At 47.7% G+C, this 19432-nt stretch overlaps 1 protein-coding gene and 1 long non-coding RNA gene across 3 annotated transcripts in view; one reads left to right on the forward strand and one right to left on the reverse strand.

Annotated features, from left to right (window-relative positions):
• Nucleotides 1–1296: 1296 nt before the first annotated feature.
• Nucleotides 1297–7511, forward strand: LOC102019510. The gene is made up of 3 exons (XR_264203.2): nucleotides 1297–4034; nucleotides 4287–4552; nucleotides 6440–7511. It is a non-coding gene; the product is annotated as an uncharacterized LOC102019510 (long non-coding RNA).
• A 2684-nt stretch (nucleotides 7512–10195) lies between these two features.
• Mipep (mitochondrial intermediate peptidase) overlaps nucleotides 10196–19432 on the reverse strand; it is a 131910-nt gene continuing 122673 nt past the window's right edge. For both annotated transcript variants that reach the window (XM_013505468.1, XM_005406325.2), the window contains one exon: nucleotides 10196–10446. In XM_013505468.1, coding sequence (XP_013360922.1) covers nucleotides 10300–10446 — 147 coding nt within the window. In that variant the 3' untranslated portion in view covers nucleotides 10196–10299. The remainder of the gene's footprint in view (nucleotides 10447–19432) is intronic.

Consider the following 19432-nt stretch of genomic DNA (forward strand, 5'->3'; position numbering starts at 1 on the left):
CCCCTCTGCCAGCTGCCATCCTTGGGGCTGGGTACTCACCTTCCTTTTCTCATTGTACAGATGAAAGTTTCCTGAGTGAGCTGGGGGCTCTTTCCTTTCACCTGCCCCACATGATCCCCTGGTGTCACGGTCTGAATGTCTCTGTTCTGAGGGCCACGTGCGGAAATCTTCCTCAGGATGGCAGTGTTAGGCTTGGGGCCATCGGGAGGGGAGCAGGTGCCAGGGGCAGGGCTCTCATGAATGGAGTCAGTGCCCTATGTAGAAGGCCCGGAGACAGCCTGGTTCCTCCCACCAGGTGAGGATGCTTGAGCAAGCCCCACCTGTGAGCCAGGACGCGGGCCTTCACCGAGACAGACCGCCTGCACACCTTAGATCACTGATGGTCAGTACGCATGGCCGCTCGCCCCACATGGCAGCCCTCAGACTGCCGCTGAGGCCAGCATGTCTGTCTCCAGGCTCCGTCGAGTTCTCCTCTGTGTGCTTCGCTTACTGCAGCGAGCAGGCTCTCCCTCTGCGCCTCCCTCCTGAGAGAGATCTACTTTGCTCAGATCTGCGTTAGCCAGGGTGCTCTAGAGAAATAGGACAAGGCGTCTGTGTGTGTGTGTGTTAAACTGACATATAGATCTAGATGTAAGTATGGGGCTGGAAATTCCAGAACCTCTAGGGTAGCTAGCCCTGGACAAGCAGGGTGGTGGACGGTGCAGATGAAGCCACAGGCAGTGTTCGTAGCTGTCCCTCTTGCTCCGGAGGTGGGGTGGGAGGGCAGGCCTTTCTGTCTTTTGTTCAGCCCTGCTGCTCGCTGGAAGGTGACTACCCATATTCTGAGGGGCAACCTGCTTTGCTCCAGGTCCACCGACTTACTTGTGTATGTTCATGTAAAACTCTGCAAAAACATCTGGAATAAACTTTGACCACCTATCTGGGCAGCATGGTCCGGTCAAGTTAACACCGAGAACCATCACATCTCCCTTAAGAATGTGTGCACAAACGAGGGTGGGGCACGGTGTAACGCTTCCCTTCACACATTTCATGCACCCCGGGCAGCCCCTGTCACCTGCACGGTGGCCTGGTCTGGGCTCAGGCGACCACACGATCAGAGGTGTGTTGTACACCACCCCGTCACTCTTCATGCCCTGCTTGAAAGACTAATCTAGATCTGTTGCTTCCCTTTCCTCACCTGTTCCTTGCTTCCCTTTTCTACTTCCGTTCCTGAGGTTCCCAAGTTCAGCGGGAGCTCCCAGCCCAGCACCCTCCCTGGCCGGCCACAGCCTGGGCGTGTCGCTACCGCACCACCTGCCACCCTTCTTTCTCCTGGCTGCGTGCTCTGACACCCTTCCTTCCTATTTAGGTCAGCAGTTTGCCCCGCCTAGGTGACAGGCACTGCTGGGTGCCGAGGACACTGAGAACATGACGATGTTTTTGTCACATGTCAGGCAATGAAAGCTGTGTGGGTTTGGGGAGTGGTGGCTTCAAGGAGGAGAAGACACTTTTAATGGGAAAAGTCTGGATATCTGGAAACCCTGCCTGTATTGTGTGAGACCAGAAGGCAGTGCAGTGGAAACCACCTGCCTGCCTGCTTTGTGTGGGTTCTACCGCTGCGTGAGGCTGTACGTGCGTGTGCATGTGTGTTGGAGGGGTAGTGTGTGTGTGTGTGTGTGTGTGTGTGGGTGTGTGGTGGTCGCTTTCTCAGGTCCATGCCTCCACGGCAGAGGCTGTCGGGAGGCAGTTGCATCTGTGGACTGGTGGTGTCCTGCTGTGTCACACGTTGTAGGAACATACTCTTGAGCTCACAGTCGGTGGTGTTGGAGATCGTAGCACCATTTACTTCTTCCAGGCTTTCCAGGAATTCTGAGGACATCTAACGTGCTGAAGTAATCCTTCCTGCTTGAGATGCTCAGAGCAGGCCCTACTTCCTGTCTTGAACCCCAGCGTACCACGCCATCCACATCTGATGGCAGAGGATCCCCTGAACCCTGCACCGAATCAGAAACACTGACCCGAAGGAGGAATGGGAGTGTGCTGTGAGGGCGAGGTTTGTCGGCAAGCATCAAGCGCTGCAGCAAAAGTAGACAGGATTGGGATGCAGGCGGGGGAGACGCGGGGATGTGAAAGTCACCTGGGCGCACACTGCCTGTTTGGGGGCGGAAACCAAACTGCAGACAGGAACAGCAGAGGGAAGCTGGAGATCCTCTCCGAGAGGCTCCCGGAGCAGTGAGCGCCTTCGCCTGGGAGGTGGGTGGGCCGTCGGAGCCAGTGTTCCATTGGGAGGCAGAAGTGGAAATCAGCATACAACTTGTCACAGACTAAGACTATTTCGTCATAAGAATTTGAAACTGAAATAGCCTTAGACGTGCATAAAGTATGAATGTAACTTCAACCCCCCTTACAACTGGCATCTTTCTTTTGTACGGGAAATGAATATAAATTTTCCAGCCTTGAGTCTCCCTGGTACTTTTGGGCAACAGTCACTTTTTCAAGAAATCAACCTTTATGCCTTGGAAGTTTGAGTTCATAGCAAAAGTGAGACAAAGGCACAGCTCTTTCCCACTTGCCCCTGCACCTGTCAACACCTGCCACCCGTGAGCGTGCTAGTTCCAACCCAGGGACCTGGGCGACGTGTCACCATCTGGAGTCCACGGTCTACATTAGTTTCCATTCCTCACAGTGCTGGACACTCTGGGTGTGGACAAATGTTTAGTAGCGCTTGTAATTAAATTTTGCAATCCTTTGTTAGTTCACCTTGCAGGGATGGACTTTCTGCCTTCCGGATGGAGGCAGGCAGCTCCCTCGGGCTGTGGTGCGGAGCCGTCCTTTCGGTGGTGGTGCTCCCTCTCCCCTATGGCCCCAAGCGCTTGCTGTACTTACACCTTCACACTAAGCTCCCGGTCCCCTCAGCACCTACTGACCACTCAGGCAGCTCACAGGCAGGACCCAAAGTAGAGCTGCCTTTGCAGCACACGCATGGTATTCAGTGGACAATGATTAATTCCGTCTCTGAGCAAATAAACATTATGGAGGTGTAATCAAGACACACATCCACGCTGCAGATGCCACACTTTCTATCACGTGCGTGGTCCCCGTGTATCCTCTAAGTGACTTCCGGGCTCCTGTCCTGCGTGCTCACCCACATTCCACCTGCCCCCTGCTTGCCTAACCGTCTCGCCAAGGAGGCGGACTGATGCTGCCTGTTCCCCTGCCTCTGACTTCCCCTGAGTGGCCAGGGTGCTCCCCGCTCACTGCTGAGCAGTGTCCAGTGCTGTTGGAGGCTCAGACCAAGGCGCTGCTGGCCAGCAGGGTGAAGTGTCAGCCCCTGGTCGCGAAGCTGCGCTCCGCGCACTGGGCCGGCACAGCTGGAATTCCTCCCTCGGAAGCTCGGTATTACCGAAAATGTGCTGTTGAGCCTCTTCCTTGCTCTTCTTCTTTCCCAAGGTAAAAAGGGCTTTACAAGTGAGAGGACTTCTAAGGAGTCAGCCAGGAAGAGCCATCTGTGGTATGGAACTGGCTTATGTAATAAGCAGTCTGCACGCAAGGAGCGCTCCATTAGAAGCACCACGGGCCGCCCGGGGGGTTTACACTGCTTGTCGCTATCCGCCTCAGCAGTCCTCACTCGAGCACGCCACCGTCTCTGCTCCGTACACACCAGCTTTTTCCCCAACCAAAGCTGGTTCGCCCCAGGCTTGCCTCTCCTAAGGTGCACTGCTGAGACAGCCCCTCCCCGCCCGGGAGGGAGAGAGCGATGGGGAGCAGCCCGCGGGGCCTGCACGCAGAGGGGCTAGGTGCTGATGCGCGCGCTTCCCTCCTACCCGGCTCTGTGAACCCGGACCCCCTGCCGGGAACCCGCTGAGGCTCAGTCCGCCCCGGTGGCCCCCAGCTGGGCTGGACACTTCCCTGACAGGCCAGCGCACGGTCATCCCCAGCACGCCGTCCAGAACGTGGCCCCACCTTTCTACTTCTAAAAAATACGAATTCCTGCTGCTACGTATGTTCACACTGGATTTGAAAAGCAACATCTGAAGAAACAGAAACACAATCTGGTATTTTTACTAAATTTACTGAATTTTAATAAGTCTACCTTAAAAGAGGGTTTTTTTTGGGTATTGGGCATCAAACGCGGGACCTCGAGCTGTGCACTGACCTATATCCTAGGCCCTCAAAGAGTTTTAAAGAGTTGGAAAAAGCTCAAAACGGAGATGTTCAGAACGGGTGGGTCCTAAGGCGCAGGCTGGAGGGTTCTGCAATGCGTGGTCCTTGCTAAGTGAGCTTCCTGCCCGCTCCCTCTTACACAGCCTCTCTGCCTGCAAGACTGGCAAGGAGCAGAAATGAACTCTGGACTTCATGCTTCGGTCCACACAAGCAGCCTCGAAAAGCACGTCATCCGCTGCCACTGGTGTTGATGGTGAGGTGTTCACTTCCCCGAGGTTCCCTCCTGAGTGAATCGGCGGACACGAAGACCAGGGCTCTGCCGCAGGGAGTCCATGCCAGCGGGCAGTGTCTCTTCTCCAAATGACTCCTGTGAGATATTCTGGACGACAGATCAGCAGCAGGGTGAAAGGTTTGTATATACCCTAATGCAAGGGTGCAGCTGGGCCGAGGCTGCTTTGGTCCTGGTTTCCTTGGTGTTTCTTTGGTTCCTTCTTTCATGTAAATTCAAAACAAAACCCCACATTTTTTTCATGGGTTGTGTCAGGGTTTTTCAGAGAAAGAGGATCCACAGGAGTATCTATCCATCCATCATCTGTCTGTCTACCATCTGTCATGCAGCCGTGCATCATCTGTTATCTATCTACTTACTACCTATCATCTACCTGTGATCTACCTACCTATCATCTATCTACCTACCTACCTGTCATCTATCTATCTATCTAAGGAATTGACTCCTGTGGTTATGGAGGCTGAGAAGTCCCACAGTCTGCGAGCTGTGCAGAGCCAGGAAAGTCAGTGATGGAATTCCAGTCTGAACCCAAAGCCAGAGAACCAGGGGAGATGTGGGATCATCCTCAGTCTAAGTACAGGTCGAGAACTGTCCCCGCTCGGCAGCAGATGGGAAGCCTTTACTCTCTATTCAGGCCCTCCTCCTTCCTCTAGCCTTCTTGATCCGTTACTCTATTCAGGCCCTCAGGGATGGCAGGAGCCTGCCCACTCTAGGGAGAGCCATCTGCGTCCCTGAGTCCAAGGGATGTTTACATGTGCGAGTCTGGTTTATTTCACTTATGAGTATGCTCTCGAGTTGCATCCATTTACTTATGAAAGTCTCCAGTTTCCTTCTTTATGCCTGAGTAGTACTCCATTATATATAAAAAAAACCTGCATCTTTTTTTATTCATTCCTCGCTTGATGGGCATTTGGGTTGTTTCCAAGATTTAGCTATTACAAATTGTGCTGTTATAAACACAGCACCTATGTTGCTGTGATATGTCTTTAAATCTTCTGGGAAGATACCCAGAAGGGGAACAGCTGGGTTGAATAGGACCTCCAATCCTAGTTTTCTGAAGAATCTCCACACTGATTTCCACAGTGGTTGCATCAGTCTACATTCCCACCAACAGTGGAGAAGGGTTACTTTTTCTCCACAGTCCCTCCAGCATTTGCTATTGGTTGATTTCCAGATAACAGCCATTCTTTCTGGGGTGTGATGGAGACTCAGTGTTGCTTTAATCTGCATCTCTTAAATGACCAGTGATGTTGAACATTTTTTCATGTATTTGCCATTTTTATTTCATCTGAGAAGTGTGTATTCATCTCAGATGCCCATTTTTGGATTGGGTCTTTAAATTTGGGAGGTCTTTACTTTTTTGAGCTCTTTATACGTTCTTGATAGTAATCCTTTGTCTGAGGGACATCTGGCAAACATTTCTTTCCAATTGGTGGGCTGTCTCTCCACCCTGTTGGTGGTTTCTCGTGCTGTGCCAAAGCTTTTTAATAAGATGAGAGCCCAGTTGTCGATTCTCTGTGATAGTTCCTGTGTGACTGGGGTCTTATTCATAAACTCTCTGCCTACACCGAAGTCTTCAAGAGTTTTACCTATTCTATCTTCCAGCAGATTTAATGTTTCTGTCTTAATATTTATATCTTTGATCCATTTTGACTTCAGTTTAGTGCATGGTGAAAGATATGGGTCTAATTTAAGTCCTCGGCATGTGCAGAGAAAACTGGAAAGCCAGTTTTTCTAGCACCATTTATTAAAGAGGCTAGCTTCCTTCCAGCAAATGTGTTTGGCCCCTTTGTCGAGGATAAGGTGGCTGAGTGTGTCTGGAGTTGTGTCCACATCTTCTAATCCATTCTGTTGATCTTCAGGTCTGGTTTACTGGTTTTTTTTTGTTTTTTTGTTTTTTTTTTGCAAGTACCACACTGTTTTTATCACAGTAGCCCTGTAGTGTAGCTCCAAGTCAGGGCTTAATCATGTGCACTTAATAACTTTTTCTTTTCCTTTCTTTTGGAGATGGGTCTCACCATGTTGCTTAAGCTAATCCTGAACATGTGGACTCAAGTGACCCTCCCAGCACACTGGTGAGATGCCTTTTGTATGGTCTCTCCCAAGAGTCCTCTCTCACGTGCCACACCCAGAGGACTGCGTGAGGATGAAATATTTAAAGGCAGAGAATGTGCAGGCCAGAGGGAGCCCTGCAGCCCCGAGACACATCCATTTCATCAAGGCACAGGCAGGGTCCTCCGAGACATTTTTGTGGATGAGATGCAGACCTGGAGGACAGCTCATAGTTGTTAGATGATGAGAACTAAGCAACCTGGACCTGACGATCAGTCTTTGGTAACTGATAAGACCTTGTGCTCGTTCCCATTTCCCACGCATGGCTCCTAAATCACATCTGAGTCATGATTCAGATAAGCTGTGGCTGACATGTTTACCCAACCACACCTCACCACCATCTGCCAACAACGAGTTCCTGATGAATATTCCAAGAGGGTTCTGCTGGTCTTCCCCACCCTGTCACCCAGCCCTGCCCTGCCTCCACTCCTCGTCTCTCCCGCTGACATGGGATATCACAGCACACTGTACCTTACTCTCCACCTGTCCGGGGGCTCCAGCCTCTGCGAGCAGGAAGATGGTGAGCGGCCTGCGAGGGTCCTGTGGTGGAGTCTGCACCACGTCCGATGAGCACCTAGGAGCCTGCAAGACACGGAGGAGGAAAGGGCAGCAGATGAGACCATGCCTCTACTGCGACCAGTTCTCTGACCCTGGGCCAGTCTCCAAGCCCGGCTGCCTGGATCATAACATGGGGCTGACACTGTTCTCTCAGAGCTGATGAGCATCACGAATGACTGTATGGGAACACCCTTAAATGCCGAGCACTACTGTTAGCAATATTTTATCTCAGTTGTGTTGGCCAAATCAGGCTCAATTTTGGCTATTCATAAAGGTTTGGACTCTAAAAATTGTTTCCTGAGTGACTCAGATGTTTTCTGAATTTGCTTATATTAGCCAAGCATGTCTTCAGAACTGGGAAAATGCTTTACGTTTGGCTGTCATGATTAATAAAACTGTGAATTTTAAATTATCATGGAAAGTACTTTTAAAAAACTATAGCGAACGGCGGGAAAAAAAAAAATAAAAGGCCCCAAATCCCAACATGAATGACAACCACATTAACCTTATATTATCTTTGTTCTTTTTCCAGATTAGTTTTAGAATTTACTCATTAGTAAGTACTTTAAATTAAGAGTTTTATAATCTGTGGGTAAGCCATAATACGGAAGGGGTGTGCGTATGGGTTTACTCCAAGAAGTGAAAACATTCCTAATAAAATAGTTTGCTGTATGACTTACCCAGCTGTTGCTGAGGGGAAGCAGGGCCCCACTGCACTCTTAGAAGTTCCGCGGAGATTTCCTGTTCTTTGCCTTTTGGTCAAACTTACTTATTCTTCTAGCATTTTTAAAAGGGTACACAGCTCACATGGTTCCTGCACCCAGTTATGATCTGAGACTGTCGTTTTGCGTCTCAGCCTTTACCTCTCAGACCTATTTTCAGGGTGTTCATAGTGATAACCCCTTGAGTTCCGGGTCCCGGGATTCTTGTTTCTTAGAAGTGAGCCTGCTATTTCCAGCTGAGTGCTTTGAGCGGTTACTTCCCAGTATTCTGAGAAATGCCAGCGGGTACTCCAGAAGGAGGTAGGCCCCCTAATCAGTGCGTTTGGGAAATCTCGGGTCATGCAGGAGATGGTGAATGTTTTCTGACTGAGGGTTTGCAAACGCACACGACCTTTCAAAGTACTCAACAACTGGGCCCTTCGGGTTCATGGGTCGCTAGCAGTCCCTGAGGGCTGTTCTGAAACTGGGATATGCTGGCTTCTGATTTAATTATTTTTACACTCTCAAAAAAGGTAAATGTGTCAGGGTGCGGGTCTCTTCCCTCGTGTGGAATCCGGGACCCTGCCTTCCCCTCCCTTGTGCTCCCCACCCCCGCTTTCCTGCCAGCACCTCCGTCAACCCCAGCACGATTCTCACTCACCCTCGACACCTCTGCTCCCTTCTGTCCCCGTGTTCAAATCACTGTGCCGTGGGCTCAATTTCTCTGCATTGCTTTCTCCTTCTTCCCGTCTCCCAAGCTCCTAGCTTATTTTATTGTCTTTTTACTTTTGGGGCTCCTGTTTTAAAATGGCTGCCAGCTTCACACCACGCATTCCCAACTTCCCAGAATCCCAGCAGGCTCTCAGTGTGCTGTAATTCCTCCTAAAAACAATTTTAAAGTTCCGACTTTCCCCATCTTCCAGGCGATGCTTCCCTGTGCTTCTTCTGAAGAATGTTTGCGCAAGGCTCCACATGGATTTCCTATTCTGCTTACCCAACTGAAAAGTGGGTTGGCGGAGACGCAGGGCCCGGCACCGCTAGGACCGGGCGGTGCAGCGCCTTTCCAGACCGGACCGGAGGGAGCCGAGGCTGCGTGGCAGGTGGGCTTCTCCAAGTCCATTTCCAAGAGCCACGCTGGTGCTGACAGTGCAAGTCCTCCAGGGTACCTGACCACTCTCCTTCGCTGGACACTGAGAAGCGCCGTGCAGGCACAAGGGCAGCCGGATCCCTGCCCGTGGCCATCAGCGCCCCGGCCCCAGCGCACTTCTTCCTGGGAAGCGGCGGTGTCTCCTGAGAGCGGCCTGCAGGCATCCAGGCCTGTGGCCTGCAGCTGGGGAGAGCGGTAGAGGCCCGGCCGCGCACGGTGGTCAGCACTGCACAGCCTCTCTGCCTCCGTCCGGGCAGGGGAGCCGGACAGGTGGGGCCCTGCCGGTATCTCCCTTGGTCCCACCTGTTTATGAGCTTGTACAAATCGCTCATAGTTTATGTACAGGTTGAATGTGTGTCTTAGTTTGGGAGATTTTTAAATCTTTCTGCTCTGCCACTGGTTATTTAGTGAAAAGTAGAAAGAGGCTACTAAACTGAAAAGCTGTAATTAACTTCTTGACTTTGATGGTGGGAAAACCCCATTAAATGATTTCTTTCCTGACATTAACACCCATGCAGTAATACAGTGTTCAGTGGTGTAAAGGAGCTAGGTTCTGGATAAAGGCCGACAAGGCTTGAATTTGCTTCCTGATGGATATGTTGTTTGATCCTGGAATGTTTCGTTAATGGTACCCTCATAGTCAGGCCATAAAAGCACGGGTTCAAGTCCGCTCTGTTCTGACTCCATCTGTATGTAGTGCCCAAATACTGAGAAAAAAACAAAACAAATACTTCTAAGTACTTTGGAAACTGTCCTTGGTTTCTATCCTGACAACTCAACAGGTACTTTTAGAGCATTGTGTAGTTGTTTTAAGAAATGGTATCATTCCCCCGACCCCGCCTTTAGTTTTGTGAAATTGGGTCTCACTACATAGTTCAGTCTGGTCCTGAACTCACTATGCAGCCTAGGCTGGCTTCAAACTCACAGTGATCCTCCTGTCTCAGCCTCCTGAATACAGTGCTGGGATTACAGGTGTGCGCCACTACCCCCAGAGAGAAATAGTAATCATTCTTAAAAGAACTCTAGGTGTGAGATTTCTGAAGACTGCTTCAAATTGTGTCCTAAATTAAAATGATCACGTTTGTAACTAAGTTTTGCAGTTAGCCAGTTACTCCACAGAAAGGGGAAGCGGTCAGGGGAGCTTGGTAAGGAAATGCCTGTGCCCCGCACTGAACAACTCCATGTGGAGTTTACTGATTCACCGAGTACATTTCCATATGTTCAAAACCTTGCCAAGGCAGAAAGTAAGTATACTTCAAACAAATTATTTATTCCAAGTTCCACTGCTTAGAGGTTTGCCAAAAGTTATTACATAAGTGAATAATGAAATCAGAAACGAGTTTTCACAGCTACAACATTTCCGACAGAGTTACTATCTGCATGAGTCCGGTGTTTCCATTACTGAGAATCCATGAAGAAAGTTTCAAAGTCCAGATCCAGGTCAGAAACGAGAGCGTCCACAAAATCATCGACAGACGGGCACTTCTGCAACATACCTGCAACCAGAGGAAAGGTCAGCCGCATGTTCCAGGCCACCAGGGGGACAGGGCCCAGCGCAAATCTGGGTACCAGGCAGACACCCTGGCTTTCTGGGGTGAGCATTTTTCTCTGTAACCCACCTATGAGGACATTTCATAAGGTCATGGACAAGATGTGAACTCTGAAGCTACCTATGATGTTAAAGTATTTTTACTCGCTAATCATACTTAACCTTACAGATACAAGCTCAAATATATTCTCAAGAATTTTTGTTACTGTAGATATTACCATTCACTTGGAATGACGTTAGAAAACTGAACAGTTTTAGTAATCTTTGACTGGAATGATAGAGAATTTAGAAAGTTTAGTTATTTAATGAGTTTTACTATTGAGTTCTATGCACTTTAAAATCATTAACTCTTTTGTAGAACTCTTACATAAGAATCTAGTTTTTGGCTTTCCTCCAGATTTTCCTGCCTTAGAGAACGCCTATCTTTGCAGCTTTCTAACTCTGTAATGTAGAAGTCACACAAGAGCTTTGTCACTCCGATTTCCTAAGGTAAAGGTAAAGATCATAGCAATCAAGGTCGTTGCTTCAACTCATACTCTTAGCAGGGAATACTCAGGGTTGGACAGCTCTTACACACTGGCACTGAAAGGCAGAAGTGTGTGTGTGTGCACGTGTGCACACTCATCCTGTAAAAACACTGTAAAACTACTTCCTTGGCAGACAGACCTCACTGAATTGCACAGTGAGATCCTATCTCAATAGAAGCCCCCTAAAAAATTGATAGATTTGATCAAGATAAAAACATCTATTCTTTAAAAGAAACCATTAAGAGGATGAACAGGCAAAAGAGGGAGAGAAAATACCCAGAAAATATATTATCTCAGATAGGACTGGTTCCAAAATACCTAAAGAACTCTAATCCATCATAAAAAGGTATTTAAAAAATTACAAACGGACGAGATGTGACCTTTCACGAAAGAAGATATCCAAATGAACACAGCCAGTGGGCACGGAGAAGACACTCAGCATTCTTAGTCATTACGAAATGAATACAAAATCACATGGGATGCAACCACACACCCACCACAATGTCTAAATTAAACAGACTAACACCACCAAACACTGACAACGCTGCAGGCAACCTGAACCTGAGCATTTGTGGTGAAAGGGTAAAATGATGCAGCCCACTCTGGAAAAGGTCTAGCAGTTTCTCACAAAACTAAACATATACCTCCCTATGACCAAGCAGTTTCACGCCTACGTATTTAAGCGAGGAGAAATAAAAGTGTATGTCGACAGAGAAAGGCCTTGTACCAGCCTACACTGGAAATGACACAGGCCTTCATCGACAGAGTGTGGATAAACAGAATGCAACAAGGCCCAAACGACTCAGAGTGCAACAAGGGGGAGCTCAGGAAGCTCACACTGAATGGAAGATGCTTCATGCAAAGGAGGGTACTGTTTGATTTCTTTTATGTAAGGGTCATAAACGGTGAACAAAACCACAATGGCAGTGGCCATCAGACACAAACGCTAGAGCTGGCTGCGAAGGGGCACAGGAGCTTTCTGATGGCAATGCTATGTACTGGGGTAGCGATCGGAGCTGTGACGGTGTACACGGAGATCAAAATTCATTACATGGATCCTTGAGGATTTATGCATTCCACGGTCTAAAAATTTTACATAAAAAGTAAATGGATGTCGACCCATTTAACAGTATGGGCGCAGAGGTCCCCAGTGGTAAAATGGACTGATGTCTATAATTACCTGAGGTACATTCACACACCGGATTGGTGGGCCATGAGAAGGGGACAGATGTCCATGTTTCCCATTGTTAATTGTAATGAATTCTAATTTTATGTAATGTAAGTGGCAAGATGTATTTCCCATGCTAGTCATTCAACTGTGTTGAATGAAAATTTTCAACAGAAGATATTTTTAAGTGCAGATCAAAATATTTCCATCCTCATTCAAATAGCCTCCAATTCTAATAGCCCCTTCTCAGGACTAACAGCTGAGAAGGGACAGTTACTGGAGAAGAATTTCACTGCTATCGTCTTATTAATAAAAGTAGAGTTTAAAATGTATTTTTCTTATAGGAAAGCAATTCCCATGGATGTGAGCAGGCCTCTCCTCTTAGGCAGATATGTCACACATAAGGGACGTTGGGAGCCTGATGATCACTGACACTGTAACTCCTAGGTGTAGTTGTCCTAGAAACAGGTCTCATCTGATTATAAAGACGTCTCGAGCATTTATGGTGTGCCACTCTTCTTGACGCGGAGCACATTTCTAGGGAAGGTATTTCAACGTGACTTTCATTCAGGTGCGCTAACCTGTTGCACCATTTTCTTTAAATATGTGAAACATTTCTATAATTATAGGACTGGTCCTTTATAATTAGATGACTTGAACTGTCAGAAGGCGAAGCCACTTACTCAGAGCTAACCTACTCAGGCGCAAGTCTGGCCGTCGTGTGCCTTTGAAGTGGCTCATTTCAGCCCAACCAACCGTCAACCGAAACATGACCTTGGGTTCTCCTTCTTGGCAGACAGACCTCACTGACACACGTTCTGCTCCAATTTTCCGTCGGAAACCATTCCTGCATCTACAGAACGGTGGCTGTGGCAACAAGAGATACACATACACGTGTGGTCTTTTTCCATAAAATATGGTGAGAGCTAAGAGGCCTGCAATTTTGTATGTACTATGACTGCTAAAGATGAAGGTACAAGGAGGAGAAATCGGGACCTGAAGGAATTAAGAGTAATAGTCACTGGGGTAAAAATTCTCTGGGTACATTATTATGGCATTTTCTTTCTAATTAGATATAAATGTTTTGCAGGTATCAGCATGAACTAATTCCTGCACAGAGAATCAAAAGAAAAATCCACAAGAAAAACTGAGCTTGGAGTTTATGCATGTATATAGTTTCAACATTCTAAGAGCACTTTGATTTAAAAAAGAACGCTTACGAAGATGTCCAGGTTTTAATTTTAAAAGTGGGATGATAAGGTTTCATCCTTCTCAGGAGCTCTGGGATCTAGGCTGGAGCTTTAACTCCAGAAGCGGGTGGAGCTCACAAGCAGATTTCATTGGGGAAATCACCTAAACTAGAGGGAAATAGGCAGGTCTTTGTTAAAAGGATTCAAACACACGAGCAATAACTTCACAACTAAAAAGAGAAGTGACAACAGCAATAGAAAAAAACAAACCTGCATCAGACCACACATCGTACAAAGCAGTAAAAAGGAAACACAAGGTTGTTTCTTCTACTGGTTCTACTTAGGAGCCATGAACAAAATACGATGAGCAGTTAAAGAACGGAGATTTTATTTCTCTCCTCATGTTACCTGAAAGGCACATGGGCTGACAAAAGCCAGCACAAGCCAGGACATGTGCAGCCTGACTGCCCTGCTCCCAGCAGCAGCGAGTTTCATGAACTCGCGGTGCAGAACAAGCGCTCCGGGCTGGCCACGGTGTGGGATACGGTCGCGCGGGTTCCAGGACTGACGCGAGGGCAGCAGGGCTGCATGTGCATGTGTTCTGCTGCAAACATGCCTGGGAGCATCTGGTTGGCAGTTTGCGCCTCCAAACCAACTCTGCAAAGACAGAACCTTGTTCTGGCGCCCTTTCTAAGTGCCTGGGGTGAAATGGTTCGTGTATCCTTTAAGGTTTAAGAACACAGGGGATTACCGGGGCAATTAAAAGACAGAATCATTTTAAGCCTGAAAGAGAAGTAAAAGAGTTACATCCACCCTTGGAATCTATTTCATACATTGCTTAACGCCAACCACGTGTGCCCAATAAAATGAATCTGTGGTTGAGTCTGATCAAAGTTTAGTGAAAGACAAGGATCAAGGACATAATTATAAATACAGCCTCTCTAAGGGGCTTTCCCACTCCTTCCTTCGTTTTCTCTATCCATACCTGAGTGCCTAATATGAATTAAGGACTGGTGAAAAAATTATAAATAAGACAACATATTACTTATTAGAATTACATATAAAAATGACTGAGGATCAGTCTTAAAGAAATTATGATCAACTGGGTCCCACCGAGGAACCTGTTAGAAATGTAAAGTCTTTTTTTCCCCTCTGAGGTAGGAATTGAACCCAGGGCCCCTACAGGCTATGCAACTTGTTCTGCCACTACCACTGAGCTCTACCTGTTAGCTCAAGGGATGTGAAGTCTTGGTCCTGGCCAGCCGGGATGTAATGATTCAGGACTGGGGGTGGGAGAGGACAGGGCCTTGCCAGGGCCTCCTGGGATTCTGTGCATGCTCATGGGTGGAGTGCAGCTCCGGAGGATGAGAGGAAATCTGTTCAACAGGAGACAGACCTGCTCTCGCCTGGCAACTTGAAAAACACTACACAAGAAAGCTGCATGATTTTCTATTTCCTAGGCCTTTGTTTCTCCAGTGAAAAAGAAAACGTAATTGTACCAAGCAAAGCTATAATCTGTGTGGGACACTGTTCAAAGTTACGATGGCCAAGGCCCGTGAGGGAGGGCTAGCTGGAACCCACCCTGATGGATGCTCAGGTGAGCCTGCCGGAAACAGCCTAGAACTCTGTGGTGGGGGGAGGGGCTGCACGGCCCTGGCACGAGCGGGGGTGGGGGTGCGGGTGGGGGCAGTGACTCCGGACTGGACAGAGACGCCTCCCAGACACAGGCAACCTTGGGCGCCCAGAGCAGTGACTTTATTTAAAAAATTAAAAAAGCAGCCTGTCTCTCGATGCCTAGCAACAGCCTGAGGCGCCGCACTTCGTGCTGATCCGTTACTGCCTCCTTTCGGAGGAAGCCTCCGGAACAATCTCGGACCTTCTCTGCGGAGCCTGAGAACGGAACCACACCTGAGTCAGGGCGCCGAGGAGAGGCAGCGGCCGGTACAGGACTGGTGCACTCTGCTCAGACGCGGTCTCCGGGCGTGGTCCCCGACGGACAGGTCGGACACTGCAGAGGGGCACTGACCTCCCGCACTCAGCGCTCCCTTCCATCAGGGTTGAGCCCCAAGAAGCCCGCAGCAGGCAGGCCCTAACCATGCCTCAGTTCCCCTGAGACGCAAAGTCTGCTCCTTCAGTTATAGAAAATAAAACTGACCACGTACCAGCACACCAAGCGATAACGCCGTCTCTCCTCCCCGTTCCCTGCGGAGTGGGGAGCGTTCCTGGCCTCATCGCCACACTGCCTGCCCCGGGGCCCAGGGTGGTACGCAGGGTGTAGGCCAGGAAGGTGCAGTGTGGGTCAGTGCTCGGTCATGGGTCCTGCTGGAGCTGGCTCTTTCCTTTGGAGTCAGGGGAGAAACGTCCTTCCGTTCGTGGCCTCGCAGGTGCCACGGGATTTCACGGCCTGGGTGCGTGTATCCAGGAGAAATGAACCTGGTACTCTTACCTGGGGCCAGGTGGGTGACGTTCTGATACCAGTCAAGAGTGGACAGCACGCAGAGGCCAAGGTGGCCATACCCACAGCTCATCAGTTCTTCAGAATCAAAGCTAGCGGCTAGTTCTGCTCGTTTCAGCCTAGCTCTGCACTTGCTTTGATGAATTAAGCGCTGACAGCCAGGTTCATATTTAAGGCCTACAGCTATCACTTATTTAGGGTCAGTCTGGTGAAACAAGAGCCTCGCACTCCAAAATGGAAATGTCCTGGGAGACCCTGGCCATCCACAGCCTAGCCGTGAGAACCAGAGCCACCACCCCGCAGTTCTCTACCAGCCTGGGGGATCACGCAGACTTGAATCTGGGGCTGAGCAAAAACAGATCTAGCGACACAGAATGTCTTTTAAACTTAAAATGTCAGCCTGATTCTCCTCTTCTGACTGTGCCATGGTTTTCTTTTGAAGACATGCAAAGGAGTAACAGGAACCGACACCTTTTCTAATACAACTTTAGAACTGTCTAAAGAAGCCAATATATTCTGAGGGTTAAAGCCAGTGTTGCTTAAGTGATTACTGTGGGTTAAAGAACTAGTTAGGGGACTGCAGACCATTCACCTGATGTCCCTAAGCCTCAGTCCTGCTAGGAACAGTGTGAGGAAAAGTAAGATGTTAAGTGTTTAACAGAACGTTTGAAGTTTATAAAATGGGCAGAAACCCCCTACTTTGTGAGACTGTTGTAAAGATTAAATAAGGTAACACAGGGAATTGCCTTACAAATGGCAGTAACAACCATCAGACATGAAGGTTTGTGGATCCAAGGTCTCAAGGGGTGAAGGACGAGGTTGCTTACTATCTTTGCACAAGTTTAATTCCAAAACACTGGTCTGTGATTAAGTATTTAGGTTATTATCATAAAACTTGCAATTATAAGTTATTTAGTTCATGAGTCATTGCTTATTTTACTCCTTTCTGCTTTCTATTAGATAACATTGACTAACACAAGAAATATAGAAGCTGTAACTAATATCAATCCAATTTCCTTCCTGTTACCAGGTGTGAAAAAGGTTTACAGAAGAAGAGATCACCGGGGTGATGGGAAAAGCTGGGAAAGTGGATGGTGGTGATGGTTACGCGCACTACATGGTGAACGCTTTGCGTGTATTAAAGCACGGTTAAAACGCTAAATTATACGTTGTGTACACTTTACTACAGTTTTCTTTTAAGAAAAGATCTAAAGGACTACAACGAGCCCTGGATCCCCTCTGAGGGACAGCTGATGTAACGGGGCTCCGCCGGGCCTGCTCACCAAACCCAGCGGTGTCTAGAGTATACGCGAAGGTCTGAGTGTTCCCAACACCAGTTGCAACCCTAAAAACCCACTGTGTCAGTTAATGGCTCTTTTTATGCTGAAATAATTACACGTGCCAAACTCTGCTTGGAGTGATTGGGAAGTGTAACTACAAAGCCGGGCCTGGCAGTTTGGAAAAATATTAGTGAATTTTACGAGTTCAGAATGCTCCTTCCACATCTGTTTCTCTCAAGCCTGGGGCAGCTGTGTGGCTCCCTCTCTGCACTTTGAAGTCTGCCTTCTGCTACAAGGCTGTGGTTTACCCATACCTTCTGCCTGAGGTGGATCCTCACTATCTATCATCAGTTCCTGGGGAAATGAGACTATCAGCCAAAGTGAAATTCCTCTCTTCCTTTGAACTGAAGAACTCCAATGCTCCCAAGCCCGGGTTAACAGCTATCGCTGTCCAACAAGGGGCTGCCTCTCCAGGGAGCTGTACCTGAGCCGAAACGGGGCCTCTGAACGGCTGGAGTAGCTGAGCCAGCAAAAACAGCCCCCTACACACACTCTGCTTTTAATTTCATCATCAGATTTAATAATTCCATTTACAATTACATTGCTGAGTTACAAAACATTTTGCCTTTTGAAGCTCCACGTCTTCCTGAGGCAAACACACCCACACGTTAAACACGCACACACCCTCTCAAAAACTCGGTGCGTTTACAGGCGAGCTCGGCCTTGAGAAAGCAGGTGCTCCCTTCCAGTTCTTCCAAAAAGCTCTCAGCGATTTCCGAGACTGCACTGGGTAAATATCGAAATAAGCCAGAGCTTAGCGCTTCTATTTGCTTAGCTGTTGTTCTGGGTTGCCATTTACCTTTATTATTGAAACTATGTTGTAATCCCAGGGCTACCAAATTCTAACTCTAACTCCACGGCATGCTCTTCTCACGCACTCCTGCTCCGCTGCGCGAGAGAAGGCCCCCGCCAGCGTGCTGCCCGCGCTGCGCACGCATCCATGGGACATCCACGCCACAGAGCTTACTTTGCTGGGAAGTCACTTTGCTACATGGAAGGCAATGGCCTCTCCAACAATTCAGCTGGCTTATGCCACCTTGGAGATTTTTCCTCATGGTATCTGGCTCTGCGAACGCCAAATACTTTACGCATCGGGGTATTTCTGACAAGGCAATCGAGTTGCCAAAAATTATAAACGAGCACGGGGGGGGGGGGACACAGTGGTGTATTTGTGGGGGAAAAGTTTCCCGGTATTACCTGAAACAGAACTTGAAAGAACTGCCAGCCCACACAGGATGAGTCACGGTGACTGAATCTGAAGCCTAGCTCTACTCTTGCTACTCGGTACCCTCAGGCAAGTAAGTTACTAAGCACCCTCGGAGTGTTTAGAGATTAATAATACACACAAGGTACACGGTGCTTGGTACCTCAAACAGCTCAACAAATGCTGCTAGCTGTAGTTATTGTTATGTCACTACTGACGGTAATCCTCCCCGTCCTCTCAACTCTAGGCATACAAAGGAGTAGAAGTTAGCCTTAGAAGTTAATTCGTACCATAAAGTATGACTTAGTCTCAGGAAATTGGAGTAGAGGCTATTACAGCATTTTAATAAAACCCCCATCCTAAAGTGTAAAGTATGTGCATAAAAGGAAGATAAAAATAAATTTAGTGTAGAAATTCCAATGATTTTGAGTGTGTGACTTAAGACTGTAAGAATTTTTTTAAAGCTTGCTTTTGTTTAAGCTCCTTAAAGGGGAACTACAGGTAGAGGTTGGCCTTCCTCCCGACTCTCCCACCGAAGTCAACCAGGCACACATTCAGTACTGCAGGAAACAGTAAGAAACTAATCATGCACCTGACGTAATCTGCCGTACATGGTGGGCAAGAAAAAGAACTGATACTGCTGTCCAGATATCTGAGATGTGCACATTCTGAGATTAAAAAGGCATTATGAGGAAAACATTAATGTAGAGATGAACTATTACATAATAATAAAAAATCAGGATTAAATATGCTAAACATATAATATTCTCTATTGTTATTACTTTTTGAAAAGCTTACTATTTATTTATTTATTTTAAAGAGGAAAAAAGCAATAAAAGTTTCAAAACAGGTTAGTAAGAGAGTTACAATAATGAATATACTGCGTACTACTGTCTTTGTAGTAGTTACTCAGAGTACAAGATACAGGCATGACATATTGTCTGAACAATATTAGCACAAACCTTTCTTTTCAATGAACTAAGAGAAACTAGCTGTATAACTATCTTAACTATCGTGTGTGTGTATATATATATATATATATATGTATT

This window comes from Chinchilla lanigera, unplaced genomic scaffold (assembly GCF_000276665.1).
Source record: "Chinchilla lanigera isolate Chin_1 unplaced genomic scaffold, ChiLan1.0 scaffold00096, whole genome shotgun sequence".
Classification (NCBI taxonomy): Eukaryota; Metazoa; Chordata; class Mammalia; order Rodentia; family Chinchillidae; genus Chinchilla; species Chinchilla lanigera.